Here is a 25312-nt window from a genome sequence, read left to right as displayed (position 1 = left end):
TTCCAACACTGCATTCATTTGTTGAAACATCTCAATTAGTCCGTTAATTCCAAGAACCTGGCTTTTCATCAATGCCTTCAGTGCAGCCTGGACCTCTTCCTTCAGTACCATCAGTTCTTGATTATATGCTACCTCCTGAAATGGTTGAACATCAACCAGTTCTTTTTAGTACAGTGACTCTGTGTATTCCTTCCATCTTCTTTTGATGCTTCCTTGTCGTTTAATATTTTCCCCCATAGAACCCTTCAATAGTGCAGCTCCAGGCTTGAATTTTTTCTTCAGTTTTTTCAGCTTCAGAAATGCTGGGCGTGTTCTTCCTTTTTAGTTTTCTATCTCCAGCTCTTTGCACATTTAATTATAATATATTACTTTGTCATCTCGAGCTGCCCTTTTGGAATCTTCTGTTCAGGTCTATTACTTCATCATTTCTTCCACTCACTTAAAAAAAAAAAGAGCAAGTTTCAGAGTCTCTTCTGACATCCATTTTGGTCTTTTACGTCTTTCTTGTCTTTTTAATGACCTCTTGCTTTCTTCACGTGTGATGTCCTTGATGTCATTCCACAACTCATCTGGTCTTTGGTCATTAGTGTTCAATACATCAAATCTATTCTTGAGATGGCCTCTAAATTCAGGTGGGATATACTTTGGCTTTCATGGACTTGTTCTAATTTTCTTCACTTCAACTTGAACTTGCACATGAGCAATTGATGGTCTGTTCCACAGTCAGCCACTGGCCTTGTTCTGACTGATGATATTGAGCTTTTCTATTGTCTCTTTCCACAGTTGTAGTTGATTTGATCCCTGTGTATTCCATCTGGCGAGGTCCACATGTATAGTCATTGTTTATGTTGTTGAAAAAAGGTATTTGCAATGAAGAAGTTTCTGGTCTTGCAAAATTCTATCATGCAATCTCTGGTGTCATTCTATCACCAAGGCCATATTTTCCAACTACCAGTCCTTTTTCTTTGTTTCCAATTTTCACATTCCAGTTTCCAGTAATTATCAATGCATCTTGATTGCATGTTTGATCAATTTCAGACTGGAGAAGTTGGTAAAAAAAAAATCTTCAATTTCATTCTCTTTGACCTTAGTGGTTGGTACATAAATTTGAATAATAGTTAAAAATATTAAGTATTATCGTTGTTAATATTATTAATAGTTAATAATATTAACTGGTCTTCCTTGTAGGTTTTTTTGATATTATTCTATCACTGACAGCATTGTACTTCATGACAGATCTTGAAATGTTCTTTTTGAAATGTTCTTCAGTAGAATCACATAATTGGAGTGCCCATTTTGTCTGTGTTTAAAATTTTGCCTTTAGTTGATCTCATCCACTATTAACTTAAACCTTCTCAGCTGATTGGTGTTGTTGCTGTTAGCTGCCATCAAGTCAGCTTCGACTCGTGGAACCCCAAGGTACAGCAGAACAAGCGATGCCTAGTCCTATATTGGGCAATATTCTTTTGTGATTCACTGAGTTTTCACTGTTGAATTTTCGGGGATAGATTGCCAGGGCTTTCTTCCTATCTCAGCTAACAAAGGCTGGAAAAGAAAATCAAGCTTATGGGAAAATTATGTCTAAATAAGAATGAATCTTTTCTGAATGAGGACCTAAGATAAATTACCTATGAGAACCTGAGACATACATGACATTTACGATGAGGGTTTTTGAGTGGAGACCTCTTTTCTTCACTTCCTATCTGGTGTCTGATGACTGATATTCAAACCTGATTCTTAAGTTTTAGGCCTTTTTAGATGTTGGCCAGGAAATAAAGCACAGGTGAATCTTTGTCTCACCAAAGGAGATAGAGTTCACGTAATGGCTCCAAAGTCTTGTTGGAAGGTTTCTCCCCTTGTCCCTCATTCTTTTGCATACAGTCCAGGTTGTGCCTTTTAAGAAGGAGGCAGAGTGGAGTGGTTAGTATGAGAGTTCTGCCCTAGAGTTTGAATCTCAACTACATCATCTACTAACTGTGCTCTGTTACAACAGTGCTTCTCAAACTTTAACATCGCTTGTTTTCGTTTCCTGGGGCTGCTGTAACAAATTACCACAAACTCAGTGGCTTAAAACACAGAAATTCATTCTCTCACCATTGTGGAGTCCAGAAGTCTGAAATCAAGGTGTCAGTAGGGTTGGTTCCTTCTGGAAGCTCTGAGGGAGAATCTATTCCATGCCTCTCCCCATGCTTCTGGTGGCTTCCAGCTCTCCAATGGCATTCCTTGGCTTGTAGATACATCACTCCAGTCTCTGTCCATGTCTTCACCTGGCCATCTTCCCTCTGTGTCTCTCTGTGTCCTTTCCTTATAAGGATACCAGTCATTAGATTTGGGGCCCACCTTAAATCCAAAATGATCTCCTCTCAAGATCCTTAACTGATTACATCTGCAGAGACCATATTTCCAAATAAGGTCACATTCTGAGGTTCCAGGTAGACATGAATTTTGGGGGACACTATTCAACCTGCTACATCTGTGCATAGAATCACTGGGGATCTTGTGAAAATGAAGATTCTGATTCAGTAAATCTGGGGTGGGACCCACGATCTATTTCAAACAAGCTCCAGGTGATGCTGATGCCACTGGGCTGAGTATCAAGGTCCCTGAACAGAGCTTCCGACCTGATGGGTCACAAATGGGTCCAGATATGTGAAGATGCTGATTCCTTCAGCCCGTGGGCAGCTGACTGGGCCTCAATCTTACTCCACTGGGCTTTACAAATATTATCACTATGTATGTGGTGTAATTACCTAACTTCTCTGTATCCCAGTTCCCTCTGCTGTAAAACCATGTGAAAAAAATAAAACCTAACTTACAGGATCATTATAAAGATTAAGTAAGGTGATGTGTGTGAAGAACTCAGTATAGTACGGGCACATTATAAAAAGCATTCCATAAATGTAAGGTATTATTGTTATTCCACATATGACCCAGGGACACCACCATTAGATGTACAAAGCTGTTATTGTTTGTTCTTAGAGTCTTAGACCTGATGAGGAAGTTGGTGAGAAGTTGAACCCTTCATTTCTTGACTTGGTCAGAACCCCTCAGATAAGGAAGCACACTTTGATCTTGATGTACAACTGGTAAGGAACATTTTTCATTTTAAGATCCCCCACCTTCTTTTAACCCCAGTCCTCCACATTAAGGGGAGAGAACAACAGCACCTTCAGAATACAGTCTGATAGCAGGATTAGTATTGGCAGTGGACGTCAATGTGTGGCTCATTTATAGCAGGTTTTCCAATATCGTTTTTCTCAGACAAATGTTGAAATCCGTTTACAGTCCCTGACGACAGATCCATATGTTTTCAACCTTGACTTCCCATTAGACTCGCTTGGGGATATTTAAAAATACCAAGGCCAGAGCCCCACCTCCTGAGATACTGATGTAATTGATCTGGGGTAGGGCCCAGGAACCAATATTTTAAAATGTATTTCTAATATAGCCAGATTGAGAACTATTGGCCTTGATTAATTGAAAATGAGTGTAGATCTCTTCGTATCGTACAGGGCTGGCAAGAAAAAAGACATCTACCTGGAGGGGAAAAAATCAATTTATGAACAATAACAATCCACTGTTATCACAATCCAGTAACTTGAACTTCACTGTATCTGCTGTCTGCAGTTGCTCTCAGTAACTGGGAGTTGCTTGCCATGGTCTATGCATTTCATAGGAGGCTCACTTCCTTTCAGTGCACATTGGGTTTCACACCAGCCAAATGAAGGCTTACAACATTGACACAACCAAAGTTCATCAGGAATTAATTTAGCAACCTCCACCAGTTGCTTGTAAAATACAATGGTGACATTCAGCCCCCTTATCCCCCTCTCCTTTTCTGAATAATCATGACTCCTGTTCATTAGCCTCATATTTTGCATTACAGATAATGAACATTTTTAGTCAACAAAACTAGAAACAGCATCAAAATGTTGTTTGCATCAGGTCAGAAGACAAACCATCAAGAAAGTGGCTGTACCCATTTGGTCTTCTGCTTCTCTGAAATTTGAGATAATTGATAAATCTTCTTGATTCCAACTCCATTAGAAGACCACAAAGAGAAATAATTAAGCAACCACTAATAGTTCGATATAGTTTTACTAAATAAATCACTATGACCATTGAGAAATTCTTTCTTGGCTTTCAGTTGGGCCATGGAATGCCATCCTAATTTTCTCCCCTTTTCTGGTTTTTGGGTCACAACCAGCCACCACAGTGTATCAGATATGTAAGAACAATGGGATAGAGGGAATAGCAGTAAGAAGACCACAAAGAAAGGTGGTATACCATCACTTCCCATTTTTTCCAGAAGTCTCTCCCTTTCGGTTACATGCTTTCGGTGCTTAGCGTGACCTGGGCTCTCCTCTTTACTCAGGTTCACGAGCTCTGTTCTCTACCAAGGCCTCATCATGCACATGGGCCTTGCAGGGAGCAACATCTACCTGGACTTCTTCTACTCAGCCCTGGTTGAATTCCCAGCTGCCTTCATCATCATTCTCACCATCGATCGCATCGGCCGCCGATATCCTTGGGCTGCGTCGAATATGGTGGCAGGGGCAGCCTGTCTGGTCTCAGCTTTTATCCCTAATGGTAAGTTTCAGAACAAGCTGGGGTCCTCCAAGGCCCTGAGAAGAGAGAGTGTCATAACCCTTTGATAGGATAAGCATGCAATTTATCATTCAAATCAATTTGGAAAGAAAGAGAACAATATTTAGAATCTTCCTGGGTAAACCCAGGTGGCCACCCTGCCTTTAAGAACAATTTCTTTCAATCGTTTCTCAGTGTAAAATAGAAGAAAAGCTATGAAGACCTATGCTTCAGGCCACAGCACTGGCCTAAAGCAGAGAGTTTGGGCTTTTGGGCAGAGCAGGGCCCAGGATCACAGTCTTATTCTAATACGTCCAGATATTATTTAGGCAAATCCCTTGACCTCTTTGCATCGTCCTGAAGATTAAATGTGACAACTCAAGCAAATGCAATCAATAAACAATTACTCTGTTCCTTTCTTTCTTTTTAAAATGCTTTCTCAATGAAGAGGAACAAAATCCTGTATAACGGGATCCCATTAGCAATATGGAGCTTGGTTTAAATTCCTCAGTTATTAGCCATTGTTTAAAATATGCCTGTATTTTGCTGTTTCTTTTGGGTGACCTCTACAGACTAAAGCCAGCCCACTTTGGAAACAGGTATAATTCTATCATTACTAACTACTGTGGTCTACAGCTAAGAGAGACAATCGTGTCTAAGGTTAAAACAAAGAGAGATAGAGAATTGCTGACATTGTCTGAATCTATAGAAGCAATTGTGTTCTCTCCCATTCTGGAATGTGGAATTGCTCCTCACAAAGCCCCTCTGGAGTACTCCTTGAAGCAGCAGCATTGTGTGCATCATGGATAAGTGGTGTGGTTTTTTTTTTTTTTTTTTTTTCTTTCCCCTTAGACCTACAATGGCTAAAAATTTTAGTTGCTTGCCTGGGCAGAATGGGGATTACAATGGCCTATGAAATGGTTTGCCTGGTCAGCGCAGAATTGTACCCCACATTCATTAGGTGAGTACATTTTACATCACACAGAGAGAGTGGGTGGAGTATCTGTTCCTTGGCAGGTACTATCACAGGTGCAAGGTAAGGATACATTACTTGTTAACACACAGTGTAGGAGAAGATGAGAACATTTAAAGACAGAAGCCAAGTCAAACAGTTCACCTCCCACACTTACAGGCTGGGGTAAAATTCAGAAACTGTGTGGTGAGAACAGGAGATACCGAATTCCAAGAGAGAGATTACCAAGTGGTTATAGGAGAGAATACTCTGGAACAGCACAAACAGCCCCTAGAAATGGTGCAGGGAAGCCAGATGATGAAAATACAAAGTAAAAATTTCTCCCCTCTCTAATTAAGCTTATATAAAACAAGTCTATCAGAATACGAATGGATTTATGTACCATACATAGAAGTGAGGATGGCAAGACTTTGACTTGCTTGCTTTGAACACGTCATCAGGAAAGACCAATTGCTAGAAAAAGACATCATGATTGGTAAAGTAGAGGTCAGCTAAAATGAGGGAAACCGTCCATGAGACGGATTGACAGCAGCCACAACAATGGACTCAAACATGTCAACGATCGTGAAGCTGGAACAGGACAAGGCAACGTTTCATTTTGTTATACATAAGGTCACCATGAGTCAGAGCAGACTCAATAGCAACTAACGGCATCATTTTTGTGCGTTAAATAGTGTGAACACATTTTTTCAGTTGGCAGACATTTTAATGACTTGGGAGCCTATTTATTTGGAGTTGGGGTGACAGTTTACTAAGTACTATGATGAGTTAAACAGTTAATAAGATTCTTGCATTTTAGGAACCTTGGCGTTCATGTCTGCTCCTCGATGTGTGACATTGGTGGCATCCTCACGCCATTCCTAGTGTACCGACTCACTGACATCTGGCATGAACTCCCACTGGTGGTTTTTGGTAAGACATCCTCATCAATGTGGTTAAGTGAAAATCTGTTTTTCTAGCGACCTTCATTTTTCTACCTAAAAATAGGAGTCATGCAGGCAACTACTAACCCTCAAGTGTGGGAATGCATTAGGACTCACAAAGTCCGAAGTACAAACTTCAAGAGAAAAGCGAGCTGGAAGGAAGTGGTCATGAAGCAGTGTCCCTGACTCTCTTCCCTACGGTTTCCACCCCTCCTTGGGTCTCTCTGTCAAAGGGTTGGCTTTTTCTGCTGCCTCTATTCCCAGTTGTGGAAAATTACTTCATTACTTCAAAAAATGGTGGTTGGAATGAAAACCAAAATTGCGAAAAGGCATGAGCATAATGGAGCACTGAGTGGGTGTTGGGGCCTCCTCCTTCAAACTCCTCAGCAGTTAGATTTACGGGACAGGGGCACGGCATTCCCTTCTAACACAGTCAGCAGAGTCAGGGCAGGTCAGACTGTAAATTGCCGATCTCCTGCCTGGCCCCGCCAGTGGGAGGAGGATGCAAGGTCACAGGGACGGGTCCTATTGTCATCAGTCAGCACACAGAGACATGTGCTGAGCATAAAATGTACAGATGGAGAGAATTCCTGGACCTTCCATTCATTCAGCCTCCACTGGCTTTCTCTACAACGACAGACTATGAGACGGATCTTCTTCCTTCCATGTGTCCCACGGATGTCTATGACGTGAATGCAGTTTCCAGATTCACACACACAACACCCACCTTCTCATGTTACACGCAGTTCAGTCTCCTTCAAGACCCATGTTAAGCCCCTTTGCATTCAAATATGTCACGCTTTTTCCATGGGCATACAACACTCAGGAGCCCTGGAGGCTCAACAGTTAAGCACTTGGCTGTTAACTGGAAGCTTGGCAGTTTGAACCCACCTAGCAGCTCCTCGAGAGAAAGACCTGGTGATCTGCTCCCATAAAGGTTATAGCCAAGAAAATCCTGTGAGGCAGTTCTACTCTATCACATGGGATCACTGAGTCGGAATTGACTCTATGACACAACAAGGACAACCTACAATGCTCAGTTTAAAGGAGGGAAGAAAAAGACCTCCCAGATGTACACTGGGGAGCACCCGTATCGTTTTCTCCTGATGCTGCTCAGTGCCACACGGCTGTACCTCTGTTCACTCCTTCTCTTCCCCATCCTTTCCAGGGATTTGTGAGGGAAAAGATTTTCCATTGCTATAGATCTGCCAGTGAAAGTTCCAGACTCTTGATAGAACTCACCCTCGTAACAGACCCAGTAAATTCCTTCACATTCCAACTTAATCATGACAAGATGTCCAAAGTTGATAGAACACAAGTTCTTTATCCTGAGATTGCTATTGTCTGGCCACGGAGTGGTTGGCCCTGCTTACGGGACATACATACCCCAGATTTCTTCTTCTCCTCAATATTGGCTGAGGACCTGTCACCTCTTTCCATCTTGAGGAGATGCCCATGCACCCTCTAGACTCCCTCCTTCCGGGAAGACATTGGAAATGCCTCAATCTCAACTTCTCCCTTGGGAGGACAACGGGTGTTCAGTGGGCCAATGGGTATTCCTGGATAGAGAATGGACACCTCCTGTTTCTCTAGGGACTGTTTAACAAAGCAATGAGAGAAGTCCAGTCTCAGAGGAACTGCCTTGACCCTTCTTCACGCCCTATCTCCCCTTGGGGAAGGTAAAACGTTATATTTGCATTTCAACGTGTGTGGTAAATTTAAAGACAAGCCCCAGCTTTGTCTTTGTCAGCAGTGTCACCTTCTTCCCTACCAACCTGTAATCTGAGTAGTTGCAGGAAACAAAACTAACCATTTTGCATTTTAACTTCTTTCCCTTTCTCTTCCTCACAATAACCAGAAACCAAACCAGTTGGTACAGAGTCCAACTCATGGCGACCTCATGTGTGGCAGAGTACAACTCCTCTATAGGGTTTTTAAAACTTTCAAACCTTTCAGAAGCAGATCACCAGGCCTTTCTTCCCAGGCACCTCTAGACAGGTTCAAATGCCAGCCTTTCAATTAGTAGTCAAGCACTCAATCATTTCTATACACTAATGGTGTGGTAATTGTGATCTTAGCCACAAAATACTGTTGTTGTTAGGTACCATCAAGTCAGTTTCAACTCATAGCGACCCTAGGTACAACAGAACGAAACACTGCCCAATCCTGCACCATCCTCACAACCTTAGTTATGTTTGAGCCCATTTTTGCAGTCACTGTGTCAGTCCATCTCTTTGAGGGTCTTCCTCTTTTTTGCTGACCTTCCATTTTACCAAGCATGATGTCCCCTCCTGATAACATGTCCAAAGTATGTGATACGAAGTCCTACCATCCTCGCTTCTAAGGAGCATTCTGGCTGTACTTCTTCTAGGACAGATTTGTTCTTTCTTTTGGCAGTCCATGGTATATATTCAGTAGTCTTTGCCAACACCACAATTCAAAGGCATCAACTCTTCTTCAGTCTTCCTTATTCATTGTCCAGCTTTCACAATCATAAGAGGTGATTGAAAATACCATGGCTTGGGTCAGGCACACCTTAGTCCTCAAAGTGATATCTTTTCTTTTGAACACTTTAAAGAGGTCTTTTGCAGCAGATTTACCCAATGCAATGCATCTTTTGATTTCTTGACTGCTGCTTCCATGAGTGTTGATTGTGGATCCAAGTAAGATGAAATCCTTGATAACTTCAATCTTTTCTCCGTTTACCATGATGTTGCTTATTGACCCAGTTGTGAGGATTTTTGTTTTCTTTATGTTGAGGTGTAATCCATACTGAAGGCTGTGGTCTTTGATCTTCATCAGTAAGAAGCCTGAGAAATCACCAAGAAGCCTGAAAAATCAACCAATTGAAAAGTCCTTGTTGAAAGAGCACTCGAAACATTAATAGGGAATATCCTGACTAACTAGGCCTTTCTTTGCAAATGTAAAATGCCAACAATGGTAATTTTATGAATATATTGTATTCTTCACAATTACAACATCATGATAAACAGAGAGAAGATTGAAATCAAGGATTTCATTTTACTTGGGTCCACAACCAATACCCATGGGAGCAGCAGTCAGGAAATCAAAGGACCTGTTGTGTTGGGCAAATCGGCTGCAAAAGAACTCTTTAAAGTGTTGAAAAGCAAAGATGTCACTTTGAGTACTAAGATGCCTCTGACCCAAGCTGCGGCGTTTTCAATTGCCTCATATGAATGTGAAAGCTGGACAATGAATAAGGAAGACCGAAGAAGAGCTGACGCCTTTGAATTGCAGTGTTGGCAAAGACTATCGAATATACCATGGACTGCCAAAGGAAAGAACAGATCTGTCTTGGAAGAAGTACAGCCAGAACGTTCCTTAGAAGGAAGGGTGGCAAGACCATCATCTCACATACCTTGGACATGTTATCAGGAGGGACCAGTCCCTAGAGAAGGACATAATGCTTGGTAAAGCAGAGGGCCAGTGAAAAAGAGGAAGACCCTCAACATGATAGATTGACACAATGGCTACAACAATGGGCTCAAACATAGCAACAATTGTGAGGATGGCAAAAGGCCAGGCAGTGTTTCATTCTGTTGTGCATAAGGTCGCTATGAGTTAGAACCAACTGGATGGCACCTAACAACAACAAATCGGATAGATCGGGAAAAAGTATCTAATTAAGTATATTATTTGGATTTAAGAAAGGACCGCCAGAGTGAGTGGAAACAGATTCAGATAAAAATGTTTGCTTTGGGACTGAGAGTAAGGGTAAGGGGTCTGGGGCAAGAAACGTCATTTTTCATCACAAATCCTTTGAACCCTTTCTGTTGCTTTGATTAAATAAATACATAAAATAAGCCTATCATAAAATAAGGTATGTTTAGGGCACCATTGTTTAATTTTAATTTAAAACTGCGCTGTCAAGTCTATCTGGTGCCTTCATGCAAGGAGAAGAGGGCAGTGAGGCTCATTAATATGGCAGCCTAGCGCAGCAGACCTGGAGATGAGGTTCGAAGCAAGACTGACCATCTTCTATGGGCTAGTTGACTTAGGAAAGTGGCTTATCCATGGTGAGTCTCAGTTTGACTCATCTATAGAATGAGAATTATAATGCCTAACTCAGAGTTTGGGTAAGGAGTGAGCCATTACATGTAATATGCTTAGCATAGCTCCCAATATAGTACAAAACAAAAAACCAAACCCATTGCCATTAAGTAGATTCCAACTCACAGAGACTCTAAAAGACAGAGTAGAACTAGCCCATAGGGTTTCCAAGACTGTAATCTTTATGGAAGCAGATTGCCACGTCTTTCTGCCACAGAGCAGCTGGTGGGTTCGAACTGCTGACCTTTCGGTTAGCAGCCGAGCACTTAATCACTGCACTACCAGGGCTCCTTCAATACACTGCAAGTCCTTGATAAACAGTTATAAAATGGTATATGTTTGGTCTCAACTCCTGGAATCAAAACATACTTCTATATATATGCGTTGCTTAGGTCACAGGCCAGTTAATGTCAAACTCTTTAAATTGCCCAAGGTCATCCATTTTTAAGCCCAAGTTCTTTCCAGATATGAATGAGGTTTACCAAAAATCCTCCCTCCTGTTGTGGTTACCAGGGATGGGCAGTTGCCCCTGAGTTTCCTGTGTGTTTCTCTGTAGCCCGTTCCCATTACCAGGCTTGGAGTGTGGAAAGCACTCAAAGGCCAGAGACGGGCTGGGCCCGGCATTCTACTGAAACCCTAACACTAGCGAATAACCCAGAGCCCACTTCCTGCATTTTCTGTTATGGAAATACATATAGAAATACAATTTTTAAAGCCTAAAACTTTAATGAGAATTTAAACAAACAAAAGTATTAGAGAGTTTAGTATCTACCCCCAGCACACGCAAAAGGTTACAGATGGAGACAAAGAAAAAAGGAACAAAAAGAACTGATCAAACACCTGACTTTGAACTGAAAAGCCCGGCTCTTCTTGTTAATCATGTTATGCACTAATACATGATTCAGTACTTTTATCTGCTAGTAAAGATCCAAACGTCTGATTAATTTTCATTACTAAGCGCTTTATGATAGCAGGGTTATGTCCTTCCTTTTTTAACATTTGATTTTTTCAGTTATTTTCTAACTCCAAAGTATCTTAATATGGTGACAGTGTCCTCTAGCCTAGAATAACCTTGGCTCAAAATGTTAAGTATTTCATTTCCCTAAATGGAACTGTAACCTAGTGGAGTTTGGAGTCAGTGTAATATTTATGATGGAAAATGGGGCAGTCAGAGATCACAACGGAATCTGTAAATAAGTATAAGAAAACACAAAAATAGAAATAAGGGGAGATCTAATTACACAACCTACATTTTTCAGTTCTTAATGTGATTTGCATATGTCTGGCTTTTTCAGCTGTGATTGGCTTGATTGCTGGTGGGTTGGTGCTCCTGCTTCCAGAGACCAAAGGAAAGGCTTTACCTGAGACTATAGAGGAAGCTGAAAACCTGCAAAGGTAGGGGTTTGAAATTCCTAAATCAACAATTCAGAAAGTGTTTGGGGACAATTTGGTAGCCAATTGGAAAAAAGACTAGGTTGAATCCATACCTCACATCATACATTGAGAAAAATTCAAATATATAAAAGACTTAAAAATGCAAAAAAAAAAGAAAGAAAGAAATAGTAAAATAATGAAGAAGCTACAGAAGAATTATTTTACACTTTCTTAGTGGGGAAGGTCTTTCTAAATAAAACACAAAATCCAAGACCCACATTGTTGTTGTTAGGTGCTGTTGAGTCGGCTCCGACTCATAGTGACCCTGTGCACAACAGAACGAAACACTGCCTGGTCCTGTGCCAATATTACAATAGTTGTTATGCTTAAGCCCACTGTTGCAGCCACTGTGACAATCCATCTCCTTGAGAGTCTTCCTCTTTTCAGCTGACCCTGTACCTGCCAAGCATGATGTCCTTCTCCAGGGACTGATCTCTCCTGACAACGTGTCCAAAGTATGTAAGACACAGTCTCACCATCCTTGTTTCTAAGGGCCATTCTGGTTGTACTTCCTCCAAGACAGATTTGTTCATTCTTTTGGCAGTCCATGGTATATTCAATATTCTTCGCCAACACCACAATTCAAAGGCATCAGTTCTTCTCTGGTCTTCCTTATTCATTGTCCAGCTTTCACATGCATATGACGTGATTGAAAATGCCATGGCTTGGGTCAGGTGCACCTTAGTCTTCAAGGTGACATCTTTGCTCTTCAACACTTTGAAGAGGTCCTTTGCAGCAGATTTGCCCAATGCAATGCGTCTTTTGATTTCCTGACTGCTGTTTCCATGACTGTTGATTGTGGACCCAGGTAAAATGAAACCCTTGACAACTTCAATCTTTTCTCCATTTATCATGATGTTGCTCACTGGTTCAGTTGTGAGGATTTTTATTTTCTTTATGCTTAGGTGCAATCCATACTGAAGGCTGTGGTCTTTGATCTTCATTAGTAAGTGCTTCAAGTCATTTTCACTTTCAGCAAGCAAGGTTGTGTCACCTGCATAACACAGGTTGTTATTGAGTCTCCCTCCAATCCTGATGCCCTATTCTTCTTCATATAGTCCAGTTTCTCAGATTATTTGCTCAGCATACAGATTGAATAGGTATGGTGAAAGGATAAGACCCTGACACACACCTTTCCTGACTTTAAACCAATCAGTATCCCCTTGTTCTGTCTGAACAACTGCCTCTTGATCTATGTACAGGTTCCTCGTGAGCACAATTAAGTGTTCTGCAATTCTCATTCTTTGCAATGTTATCCATAATTCATTATGAGGCACACAGTCGAGTGCCTTTGCCTAGTCAATGAAACACAGGTAAACATCCTTCTGGTATTCTCTGCTTTCACCCAGGATCCATCTCACATCAGCAATGATATCCCTGGTTCCACGCCCTCTTCTGAAACCAGCCTGAATTTCTGGCAGTTCCCTGTCGATAGACTGCGCAGCTGTTTTTGAATGATCTTCAGCAAAATTTTGCTTGTGTGTGATATTAATGATATTGTTCTATACTTTTTGCATTTGGTTGGATCATCTTTCTTGGGAATAGGCATAAATATGGATCTCTTCCAGTCAGTTGGCCAGGAAGTCGTCTTGCATATTTCTTGGCATAGGCAAGTGAGCACCTCCAGCACTGCATCCATTTGTTGAAACATCTCAGCTGATACCCTGTCAATTTCTGGAGCCTTGTTTTTCGCCAATGCCATCAGAGCAGCTTGGACTTCTTCCTTCAGCACCATTGGTTCCTGATCATATGCTACCCCTTGATGGTTGAACATTGACTAATTCTTTTTGGTATAATGATTCTGTGTATTCCTTCCATCTTCTTTTGATGCTTCCTGCATTGTTTAGTATTTTCCCCATAGAATCCTTCAGTATTGCAACTTGAGGCTTGAATTTTTTCTTCAGTTCTTTCAGTTTGAGAAACGTCGAGTGTGTTCTTCCCTTTTGGTTTTGTATCTCCAGTTCTTTGCACATGTCACTATAATACTTTGTCTTCTTGAGATGTCTTCTTGAAATGCCCTTTGAAATCTTCTGTTCAGTTCTTTTACTTCATCCTTTCTTCCTTTTGCTTTAGCTGCTCAATGTTCATGAGCAAGCTTCAGAGTCTCCTCTGACATCCATCTTGGTCTTTTCTTTCTTTTCTGTCTTTTCAATGACCTGTTGCTTTCTTCATGTATGATGTCCTTGATGTCATTCCACAACTCATCTGGTCTTCAGTCACTAGTGTTCAATGCGTCAAATCTATTCTTGAAGTGGTCTCTAAATCCAGGTGGGATATACTCGAGGTCATACCTTGGCTCTTGTGGAGTTGCTCTGATTTTCTTCTGTTTCAGCTTGAACTTGCATATGAGCAATTGCTGGTCTGTTCCACAGTGGGCCCTGGCCTTGTTCTGACTGAGGATATTGCGCTTTTCCATCATCTCTTTCCACAGATGTAGTCAATTTGATTCCTATGTGTTCCATCTGGTGCGGTCCATGTGTGTAGTTGCCATTTATGTTGGTGAAAGAAGTTATTTGCAATGAAGAAGTCATTGGTCTTGCAAAATTCTATCATTCGATCTCCAGCATTGTTTCTATCACCAAGGCCATATTTTCCAACTACCAATCCTCCTTCTTTGTTTCCAACTTTCACATTCCAATCACCAGTAATTATCAATGCATCCTGATCGCATGCTTGATCAATTTCAGACCCACATAGGAAAGATTAATAAGTTTGCCTCCATAAAAATAAGAAATTCTGCGTTAAAAAACAAACATAAGCTTAAAAAAAAAAATGACAAACTTGGAAAAAATACTACTCTACAAAGAGCTAATTTCCTCAATATATCAAGAGCTCTAACAAATCCATAAGAGCAACTACTCAACAGAAAAATAGGTGAAGGACTTCAACAGATAATTCAGTGAAAAGGGAATTAAAACAGTTCTTATATGCACAACCTCATTCATAATAAGAAAAGTACAAATTGGCACTGTTAATATCCACTTTCTTTTGGATTGTAGAAGACTAAAATTTTTTTAGAAGACTAAATTCCTTGGTAACATACTGTGTTGGGAAGAATGTGGGAAAATAGCCAGTCTCATATATCATCGGTAGGAACACAAGTTGGAAACTTCTCTGAAGGACAATTTGACAACTGTTATCAAAATTACAAATGCACATATCCATCTACCTGGCAATTCCACGTTTCCTGGAATTTATATGTGCAAAATGATATATAAATGATTATTCATTGAATCATTTTTAATATAACAAAAGATTGGAAATAACCCAAATGTCATTAACTGTGGGGCCACTTAAATAAATTATGGTAGGCCACTCAATAAAATACTATGTAAAAAAAAAAAACCAAACCTGTTGCCATTGAGTTGACTCCTACTCATGGTGACCCTAAAGGACAGAGGAGAAAGGTTTCCAAGGAGCAGCTGGTGGATTTGAACTGCTGACCTTTTTTGGTTAGCAGCCGAGATCTTAACTGCTGTGACACCAGGGCTCCAAAATACTATTTTAAAAAACCCATTAAAAAGAAGGATATCATGCTTCGTAAACAGCAAGTCAGCAAAAATGAGTAATACCCTCAACAAGATGAATTGACACAGTGGCTACAACAACGGCCTCAAGCATAACAACCATCATGAAGATGGCGCAGGACTGGGCAGTGTTTCTTTCTGTTGTACATAGGGTCGCTATGAGTTGGAACTGACTTGACAACACCTAACAACAACAGCCATTAAAAAGAATGAGGCAGCTTTACAAATACTGATAAGGAAATTACATTCTATCATTTGTAGAGAAAAGAAGGGAGTTTATATACATATTTCCTTGTATCCCTGGAGGAATATGCAAAAAACTTAACATTGGTTGTCAGTGGAAATGGGTGGCTATGGGATATAGGAGTGAGGGAGTCTTTTCAATGCATACATTTTTGCACTTTCTGAATTTTGAACCATGTGAACCTATTCAAAAAGTAAGCTTCAAAAAAAAATCTAAATAAAGGGGAAGTTTGGCTGCTAACCAAAGGGTCCGCAGTTTGAATCCACCAGGCGCTCATTAGAAACCCTTTGGGGCAGTTCTACTCTGTCCTATAGGGTCGATATGAGTCGGAATGGACTCGACGGCAATGGTTTTGGGGTTTTGTTTGTTTTGTACAGTACCATTCCCACAGGCTTGTTTATGCAGTACGTTTATACATATTTATTTTATCTGTACTCTGTTTTTAGCCCATTGGTGCCAGAAACTGTACTAAATTTTATCCATTCTTCAAAACTTTCACCCTTAACATATTCAGTACTTGAGAAAAATGTTGCTGGAGAAGAATCGCGGGGGTATGAGACTTTTCCTAGAATTTGAATCTAGGAAAGTTGGAAGAGGTCTTTGAATTCACATGCTGACAGCCCACAGCACATAAGGCCTTGATTATTTTGCTTGGCCCACACAGTATTTTTAAAAATGGGAAATCTCACATAAACTGACTTCTAGGATCTGTTAAAAAATCACAAGATTTTCTAACACTGGCCAGGCATTTCCTTCTGGTGATAATGTGCTCGAGCTGGGTGATTCTCAGCTTTTTGATGGGCCATGCCCTCTGCAGTGACCACAGTCCCCACCATTCCTGACTATCTTATGCCTGGTACGCTTATATTTTCTGGATGGCTCTTGTAAACATTTGGGTTTCAGATCTTTGATCTAGACCAACCATCCCACCTGTACCCTGGTCTCAGTGCAGCTTTCCACCCACCTGAGCACCAGCCCTGAGGACAGAGATGTTGTCCTGTTGACTGTCACAGCCTGAGAGCTTAACACAGTCCCGGCACACACAGAGCAGCATCTCACCAGATGTCTGTGGTATAAATGCTGGAGTTCCTTCTACAGCATTCCTAATCGAAATTCATCTGGGTTTTTCCCAGGTCTTCACATCTCCCATCTGTAAAAGGGTAGTGGGAATAGTACCTAACTTCAGGGGGGATAATGTGAATCAAGATCAGCCCAAGGCTGATCCCTATGAGGTGGAGGTCAGACATACCTCTACTCTCCAATGTTTTAACAACTCTGACACCAGCTGTCCCTCCCATGGCACTCTTTACTTCTCTTCTGGATTCAATAATCGACTGCAATGGTCACACGAAATTCACAGACCATGCTTACAATTAAGTGGTTTATCAAGGAAGCAACAAGGTACAACTCAGGATCAACAGGCTACAACTTGGGATCAGCATCAGGAGGCATGTGGGCAAAGTCTTCTTTCTTCAGTGTAGGGCAGCTCTCTCAGCTCCTCTTACCCCTGCTGTCTGTTGCTGCTGGCTCTGCCGCTGGGCCCTTTCCAGAGCTGGCTCTGTCTCCGGTATTACAGCCCTTGACCCGTGTTACAGCTCTTTTAGGAGTTTCCTTGCTTCCTCTTTCTCTCTGCTTCTTCTCTTTCCTTTCTTCCTTCTGTTTCTTCCTGCTGCTTCTCTTCCTGCTTCTTTCTGTATCCACAAAACCTCTTTGGGGTTGGCTGATTATAGCTACAACTCCTTGTCAGTTTCAAGACATGGCCCTCCCACCAGGGCCGTGAACCAACCAATTCCCTCTATATAGGCCACAGGCACTTAATTTGCATGGTAGGTGTCTTAGGCTGTGTTCTCTACAGAAGCAAAGCCAGAGAGATTTATATAAAGGAAATGGCTCACACGGTTGTAGAGGCTAGAACATCCCAAATCGATATAGGTCAGGCTGGAGGCTTCTGATTCATGTAGCAACAGGGGCAGGTGAACCCAAGATCAACAGGTCAGACAGCAGAGCTCTGGCTCACAGGCTGCAAAGATCGATGAATCCCAAGATTGGCAGGCAAGACAGCAGGTAAGCTGCTAGCTCAAGTCTCAAGAACCAGAGGTCAGAGCAACAGGAGCCAGCTGCAGGATTCAGAGCTAGCAAAAGCCTGAGAGCCTTGCCAGAGAGTCCACTTACATTCAGTGCAGGCCACACCCCCAAGGAAACTCCTTTTCAACTGATTGGCTACTCATAGCAGATCCCATTATGGAAGTGATTGCCTTATACCAAATCTCATCATGGAAGTAATCACATCGTCATATGACTGCCAAACTACATCATAACTGCCAAGCCACGGAGAATCATGGCACAGGCAAGTTGACACACAGCCTTAATGATCACAGTAGGCTACAGATACTTCATTTGCTTAGTCTGTCGACCAATCCCTGCCAGGCACATACAAATCACAGGGCAGGCTACAGCCCAGGGCCAGGCAAAAAGTATCAAACCATCCTTGTTTACAGCTTCCCCAGGAAATGTAAATCAACCTGGGAAAAGTAACAAACCCTCTGGGATAGAAAACTAGGGCAAAATTTTCCCCCTCAGGGCGTAGGGGGAAAAAATCTCTCAAGCTGTTTTTTCCAAGGAACTAAGGCAAAAGGCCACATAAAGGAACTCATTTCACCACACCATCTGTGTGATCTTAACTTCTCTAAGCCTCAGTTTCTTCCTCTGTAAATGGGAACAACAGTACCTACCTCAATGGCTTGTTGTAACAATTAAATGAGAGAAGGCACATAAAATGTCTGGCCCTTAAAAAATGTTAAATAACCATTATTAGTAGAGGCTTTCATAGCTGTCCTATAAAACAGGAAAATGTATACGTAGACTATTTATTGGAAATCACATTTTAAGACATGTCCTGAGTTACTTTAAGAGGCAGAAATGCAGCTCAGTGATACAACATGCACCTCTACTGTAAGAGTTGTTTAATCGTCAACAGGATGGTTCAAAATAGGCTGATTATTTAAAAAGTTGTTCCTAGGGTTGTGTGATCCACAAAAGCTTCTACAAAGATTTGCACTTTTCTTTTTCCACGTTGCATAACCCAATTCACCTTTCTAAGATAGAAGCTGGGTCTGTGTAAGGCTTGGGGCTTGCAGAACGAGACTGTGAGGGGATAAGAGCTGGGAGGAGGGCAGCCTAGAGGAGGTAGGAAGAAGGGTCGGCCACAGTTTGTCCATGGGGTCAGGCAGGCAGCTGCCTTATTCAGGAACACTGACCAGAGACAATAGGGCCCCAGATCCAGTGTCTCAGCCACCGAGAGAGAGCCACAGGGATAGGGTAGGATAGGACCCTCCTTCCCTGTCACCCAAGTCATTTGGTTCCTAAGGGCACCAGGTCCACCTGGAATCAGACCTAGTTACAAATACAGTCTCAACCACTTACTGATGCATACCTTACTTCACCTGTTTCCTGTTCTGTAAAATGAGGCTAACAAAAGCTAACATTTACTAAGAGCTTTCAACTAGTGCTTTCTAAGCCTTTCTTCTGTATGATCCCCCTGAAGCCTCACAACAACTCTATAAAATAGGGATTATTACTAAAAGCATTTGACAACCGAAAAGACCAAGGCACAGTGAGAGTAAAGAATTTGCCCAAAGTCATATGGCCAGGAAATGACAAAGACAAGATCCTAATCCTGGCGATCAGAGTCCACAGCCCATGCACTTCATGAGTGCTGCCTCCCCGCAAAAGGCTGGATTCACAGATGAGAAAAAGCAGATGGAACGCCCAGTGTTTACCTAGTAGTCAGTCACCAGTGGCTGTTGTTGTTGATGCTGACGCTGATGAGTGTTGTTGCTGTTATCAACGTTGTCTATGCTGCTGTTGTTGCTGCTACTGCTGCTGTTGTTGATGCTGTTGTTATGTTGTATTGTTGATGTTGTAGATGTTGATGATGATGTTTACGTTGTAGTTGTTGTTGGCACAGTGATCATGGGAGCCAGCCAACTTGATTGTGTCCCTACATGTGGAGTCTGAGAAGATTCCAACATCACTCCATGATTTGAGGGAGCTCCTGCTACCCTCCCTGCCTCAGAAACTAAGGCAGGACTAACCACCACCAGGTGGGGAAAGTCCATAAGGAGCTTGGAGGACACAGGAGCAGCCCATACCTGGTTTCAATGTTACTATAAACAGGACCAAGTCCACAGGGCATGGCTGGGAGCTACTCAGTGAGGAAAGACGCATTTCTACAAGAGCATCGCCACATTTTGACATTCGTAGAAACAGCATTTTTGAGCGACCTTGCCATTTGAACAAATTTTTAATTAAAAATTCCACATGTCAAACTGATGAAAAGTAAATGAGCTTTGATTAAAAAAAAAAAAATTCTATTTGCAGAATTGATGACAATTGTGTCTATATTTTGCAATCGTCATTTTTAACTGACAGAAGATTAAATTTAGACTTTACCCACATTCTCTGTTAGAGAGACTGGTGGAAGACCCTAAGCCGGGAACATATTTAGGCCAGTCCTACTTCTAGAAGAGAGTTTCAGGAACCAACCCACCCACATTAGTTATCCACCAAGCTTTTTTTTTCGTTTGAGAATCACCACTCAGAACACATGATAAGACCAGTTTTAGACATAGCTTGTACACATTTATTGCTCCATTATTTATCATCTACTTTATTTTGATTTCCTGTCTCCTCATAATTTCTTTCTCCCTTTCCTTTTTTTTTGTTACTGCAGATCAAGAAAAGGTAAAGAAAAGATGATTTATCTCCAAGTCAAGAAACTAGACATTCCACTAAGCTAAGAAGAGAGATTATTACTCCTCCTGTGGCCCTGCTTGGATGATGCCAAGGCCAGAGTCAGATTTCTTCACTCACCAGAAAACCCATACAATCCTCCTATCTTCACTCTAAACCTGTCATCTTAGATCTACAGCCAAGTGTAGTATGTTGTACTATTGTATAAAAATCTATCTACGGGACTTAATCCTGTGTAGCTCACTGTATTCCCAGCAACCATAGAACAATGGCCATTGCTTTGCTGGGATTTTTTTCTCCACCTTTGTATTTCTTTGTCTTTTTTTGTTGTTGTTGTTCCTTTCCCTACAAGGACATCAAACCACAACACATAGGGAAACTGTGAGCCAGGGAAACAGAACAGAAAAGAGCCAAGAACAATAAAGTTGGGACCAGAGAACGTGTCTTCTTAAAGACATAGACCACCCAAAGTAGTATCTACTTGTCCAGAATTTATTTCAAGAACTTTAAATGGAACTTTCAGGATCAGGTATGGAAAAATTTTAAATTACGTTAATTAATCTGGGGGTTACATTTTAAGGGAATCTAAAATAAAATAATCAGAAATACAACTTGAGAAATTACTCAGTGTTTCTGTATTTAGATTTGAGAAATACAAATGTGTGCATTTTCAATGGCATTGGCATCATTAAACCGCGGGTGATAATTTTTCAGTTTGATAAAAATTTCTCCAGATTCATGGACTTTAAAAATTTATATTAATTTTTTTTTTTACTGAAGTAATGGAATAAATAAATTTTGAAAAGCTGACTATTTCAAAGGAGCTCTGGTGGCACAACAGTAAAGCACTCAGCTGCCAACCAAGAGGTTGGTGGTTCGAACACACTCAACAGCTCTGTGGGAGAAAGCTTTGGTAATCTGCTCCTATAAAGACTACAGCCAGGAAACCCTTGGGCAGTGCTATTCTGTCACATGGGTCACTATGAGTCAAAACTGAATTGACAGCACCTAACAACAATAACTACTTCAAGGTCTATAATGAAAAGTGAAAATTCCATGCTCTATTCCACCTCTACCAACTCCTCAGAAATAATTTTCAACTATTTTAGCTGGGGTTTTACTTCCATAAATCTAAATAACTTGCCTTACATTCACACTTCTTGATTTTTCAGTTTTGAATATTATCTATTGAATGTATGAAATATGAAGCTAGGAGAATTTGGAAGTTGTCAAAATGAAATGGAATGCATAAACATTGATATCCTAGGCATTAGTGAGCATTAGTGAGTTGAAATGATATTGGCCATTTTGAACCAGACAATTATATGGTCTACTATGCCGGGAATGACAAATTGAAGAAGAATGCCATCTATCCTGAAGTGCAAGGCTGTCAGTGATAGGATAATACCCGTATGCCTACAAGGAAGGCCAGTTAATACGACTATTATTCAAATTTAGGCACTAACTACTAAAGCCAAAGATGAAGAAATTGAAGATTTTAAACCAACTTCTGCAGTCTGAAATTGATCAAACATGAAATCAAGATACATTGATAATTACTGGAGACCAGAATTTGAAAGCTGGAAACAAAGAAGGATTGGTAGTTGGAAAACCTGGCCTTGGTGATAGAAACGACACTGGAGATTTCAAGATAGAATTTTGCAAGACCAACGAATTCTTCATTGTAAATACCTTTTTACGACAACATAAACGGTGACCATACACTTGGACCTCACCAGATAGACTACACAGGAATCAAATCAACTACATTTGTGGAAAGAGACAATGGAAAAGCTCAATATCATCAGTCAGAACAAGGCCAGGGGCTGACTGCAGAACAGACCATCAATTGCTCATATGAAAGTTCAAGTTGAAACTGAAGAAAATTAGAACAAGTGGATGAGAGCCAAAGTACAAACTTGAGTATATCCCATCTGAATTTAGAGACCGCCTCGAGAATAGATTTGGTGCGCTAAACACTAATGACCAAAGACCAGGTGAATTGTGGAATGACATCAAGGACTTCACACATAAAGAAAGCAAGAGACCATTAAAAAGACAGGAGAGAAAGACAAGACCTAAATGGATATCAGAAGACTCTGAAACTTGTTCTTGAACATACAGTAGCTAAAAGGAATGGAAGAAATGATGAAGTAAAAGAGCTGAACAGAAGATTTCAAAGGGCAGCTCAAGAAAACAAAGTATTATATTGACATGTACAAAGATCTGGAGATAGAAAACCAAAAGGGAAGAACATGCTGGGCATTTCTCAAACTGAAAGAACTGAAGAAAAAATTCAAACCTCAAATTGGAATATTGAAAGATTCTATGGGCAAATTACTGTACAATTCAGGAAGCATCAAAAGAAGATGGAAGGAATACACAAAGTCACAATACCAAGAAGAATTGGTTGACATTGAACCATTTCAGGAGGTAACATATGGTCAAGAACCGATTGTACTGAAGGAAGAGGTCCAAGCTGCACTTAAGCCATTGGTGAAAAACAAGGCAACAGGAATTTACAGAATACCAACCAAGATGTTTCAACAAACAAATGTAGTGCTGGAAACGCTCACTTGAATATGCCAAGAAATTTGGAAGACAGCTACCTGGCCAACCGACTGGAAAGAGATCCATATTTATGCCTATTCCCAAGAAAGGTGATCCAACAGAATGTGGAAATTACTGAACAGTATCATTAATATCACACACAAGTAAAATTTTGTTGAAGATCATTCAAAAGTGGTTTCAGAAGTACATTAACAAGGAGGTGCCAGAAATTCAGGCCAGATTCAGAAGAGGATGTGGAACCAGGGATATCATTGCTGATGTCAGATGGATCCGGGCTGAAAGCAGAGAATACCAAAAAGATTTTCACCTGTGTTTTATTAACTATGCAAAGGGCATTTGACTATGCAGATCCTAACAAATTATGGATAATGTTGCAAAGAATGGAAATTACAGAATACTTAATTGTGCTCATGAGGAATCTGTACTTAGACGAAGAGGCAGTCATTCCAACAGAACAAGGGGCTACTGCATGGTTTAAAGTCAAGAAAGGTGTACATTGGGTTGTGTCCTTTCACCATACCTGTTCAATCTGTATGCTGAGCAAATAACCTGAGAAACTGGACTATTTGAAGAAGAATGGCGCATCAGGATTGTAAGACCCATTAACAACCTTTGATATTTAGATGATGCAACCTTGCTTGCTGAAGCTGAAGACTTGAAGCACTTACTGATGAAGATCAAAGTCCACAGCCTTCAGTATGGATTACACCTCAATAGAGAAAACAAAAATCCTCACAACTAGATCGATAAGCAATATCATGATAAATGGAGAAAAGATTGAAGTTGTCAAGTATTTCATTTTACTTGGATCCACAATCAACACTCATGGAAGCAGCAGTCAAGAAATCACAATATGCATTGCATTGGGCAAATCTGCTACAAAAAAGACCTCTTTAAAGTGTTAAAAAACAAAGATGTTACTTTAAGGACTAAAGTGCCCTTTACGCAAGCCATGGTGTTTTCAGTCACATTATATGCACGTGAAAGTCGGACAATGAATAAGGAACACTGGAGAAGAATTGATGCCCTTGAATTACGGTGTTGGTGAAGAATATTGAATATACTATGAACTGCCAGAAGAACGAACAAGTCTGTTTAGGAAGAAGTACAGCCAGAATGCTCATTAGAAGCAAGGATGGCAAGACTGTCTCACATACTTTGGACATGTTATCAGGAGGGACCAGTCCTTGAAGAAGGACATAATGCTTGATAAAGTACAGGGTCAGCGAAAAAGAGGACGACTCTCAAGGAGATGGATTGACACAGTGGGTGCAACAATGGGCTCAAGTTTAACAGTGATGATGAGGATGGTGCAGGACTGGGTAGTGTTTCATTCTGTTGTACATAGGGGTCGCTTTGAGTCAGAACCTACTCCACGGCCCCTAATAACAACAACTGACTTTTTGAAGTCCCAGATCAAAAGGAGCGATTTGGAAAGATGAATAACAGCTAATACTTGATCACCTTTGTGAAAGGCTGTGCTCAGCACTCTGAGACATTGTCCTGTGGATCCCTGCCTGAAGCCCTGTGGTGGGGTGGACTGCCACTCTTCTGGGGACCCAGGAGCCTCAGGGATGTGCTCAGGGTGTGATAATCCCAGCAGGCCCTACCACTCTTGAGAAAAAGAAAGAAGATTGTCTATGCAGACTCCGAGGTGACTTGTGAGTAGAATATCAGTATTATTCAAAAGAAGTTCAGTAGAATCTGCCTATCCAACCCCCGACTTAACAGAAAAGATATTATTTTAAAAGACCAGACTTACTGGTCTGACAAAGACTGGAGAAACCCTGAGAGTATGGCCCCCAGACACCCAGCTAACTCAGTACCGTAGTCAATCCTTAAGTTCACCCTTAGGCAACGATTAGACAGACCTATATGACAAACAATAACACACATAGGTCAACCAGCACAGGAGACTAAATGGGCATACCAGCCCAAAAGCAAAGAGGAGAAGGCAGGAAGGGACAGGAAAACTGGGTGAATGGAAATGGGAAACCCAAGGTTGAGAAGTGGAACATGTGGACACATTATGGGGTTGGCAACCAATGTCACAAAACAATCTGTGTAATAATTTTTTTTAATAATTTTTATTATGCTTTAAGTGAAAGTTTACAAATCAAGTCAGTCTCTCACATATAAACTTATATACACCTTACTACATACTCCCATTTACTCTCCCCCTAATGAGTCAGCCCGTTCCCGCCTTCCAGTCTTTCCTTTCGTGACCATT

At 41.0% G+C, this 25312-nt stretch overlaps 1 protein-coding gene across 1 annotated transcript in view; it reads left to right on the top strand.

The window, feature by feature from the left end:
* Positions 1 to 20615, top strand: part of SLC22A2 (solute carrier family 22 member 2) — a 54757-nt gene extending 34142 nt beyond the window's left edge. Inside the window, exons 6-11 of the mRNA XM_064293013.1 lie at positions 2980 to 3086; positions 4376 to 4590; positions 5440 to 5548; positions 6360 to 6472; positions 11850 to 11949; positions 20492 to 20615. Coding sequence (XP_064149083.1) covers positions 2980 to 3086; positions 4376 to 4590; positions 5440 to 5548; positions 6360 to 6472; positions 11850 to 11949; positions 20492 to 20558 — 711 coding nt within the window. The 3' untranslated portion in view covers positions 20559 to 20615. The remainder of the gene's footprint in view (positions 1 to 2979; positions 3087 to 4375; positions 4591 to 5439; positions 5549 to 6359; positions 6473 to 11849; positions 11950 to 20491) is intronic.
* Positions 20616 to 25312: the final 4697 nt, after the last annotated feature.

The sequence above is a fragment of the Loxodonta africana genome, chromosome 1 (genome assembly GCF_030014295.1).
Source record: "Loxodonta africana isolate mLoxAfr1 chromosome 1, mLoxAfr1.hap2, whole genome shotgun sequence".
In the NCBI taxonomy this organism is placed as follows: domain Eukaryota; kingdom Metazoa; phylum Chordata; class Mammalia; order Proboscidea; family Elephantidae; genus Loxodonta; species Loxodonta africana.
Note: the sequence above shows the minus strand (reverse complement) of the source record. Positions and strands in the feature narration are given on the sequence as shown.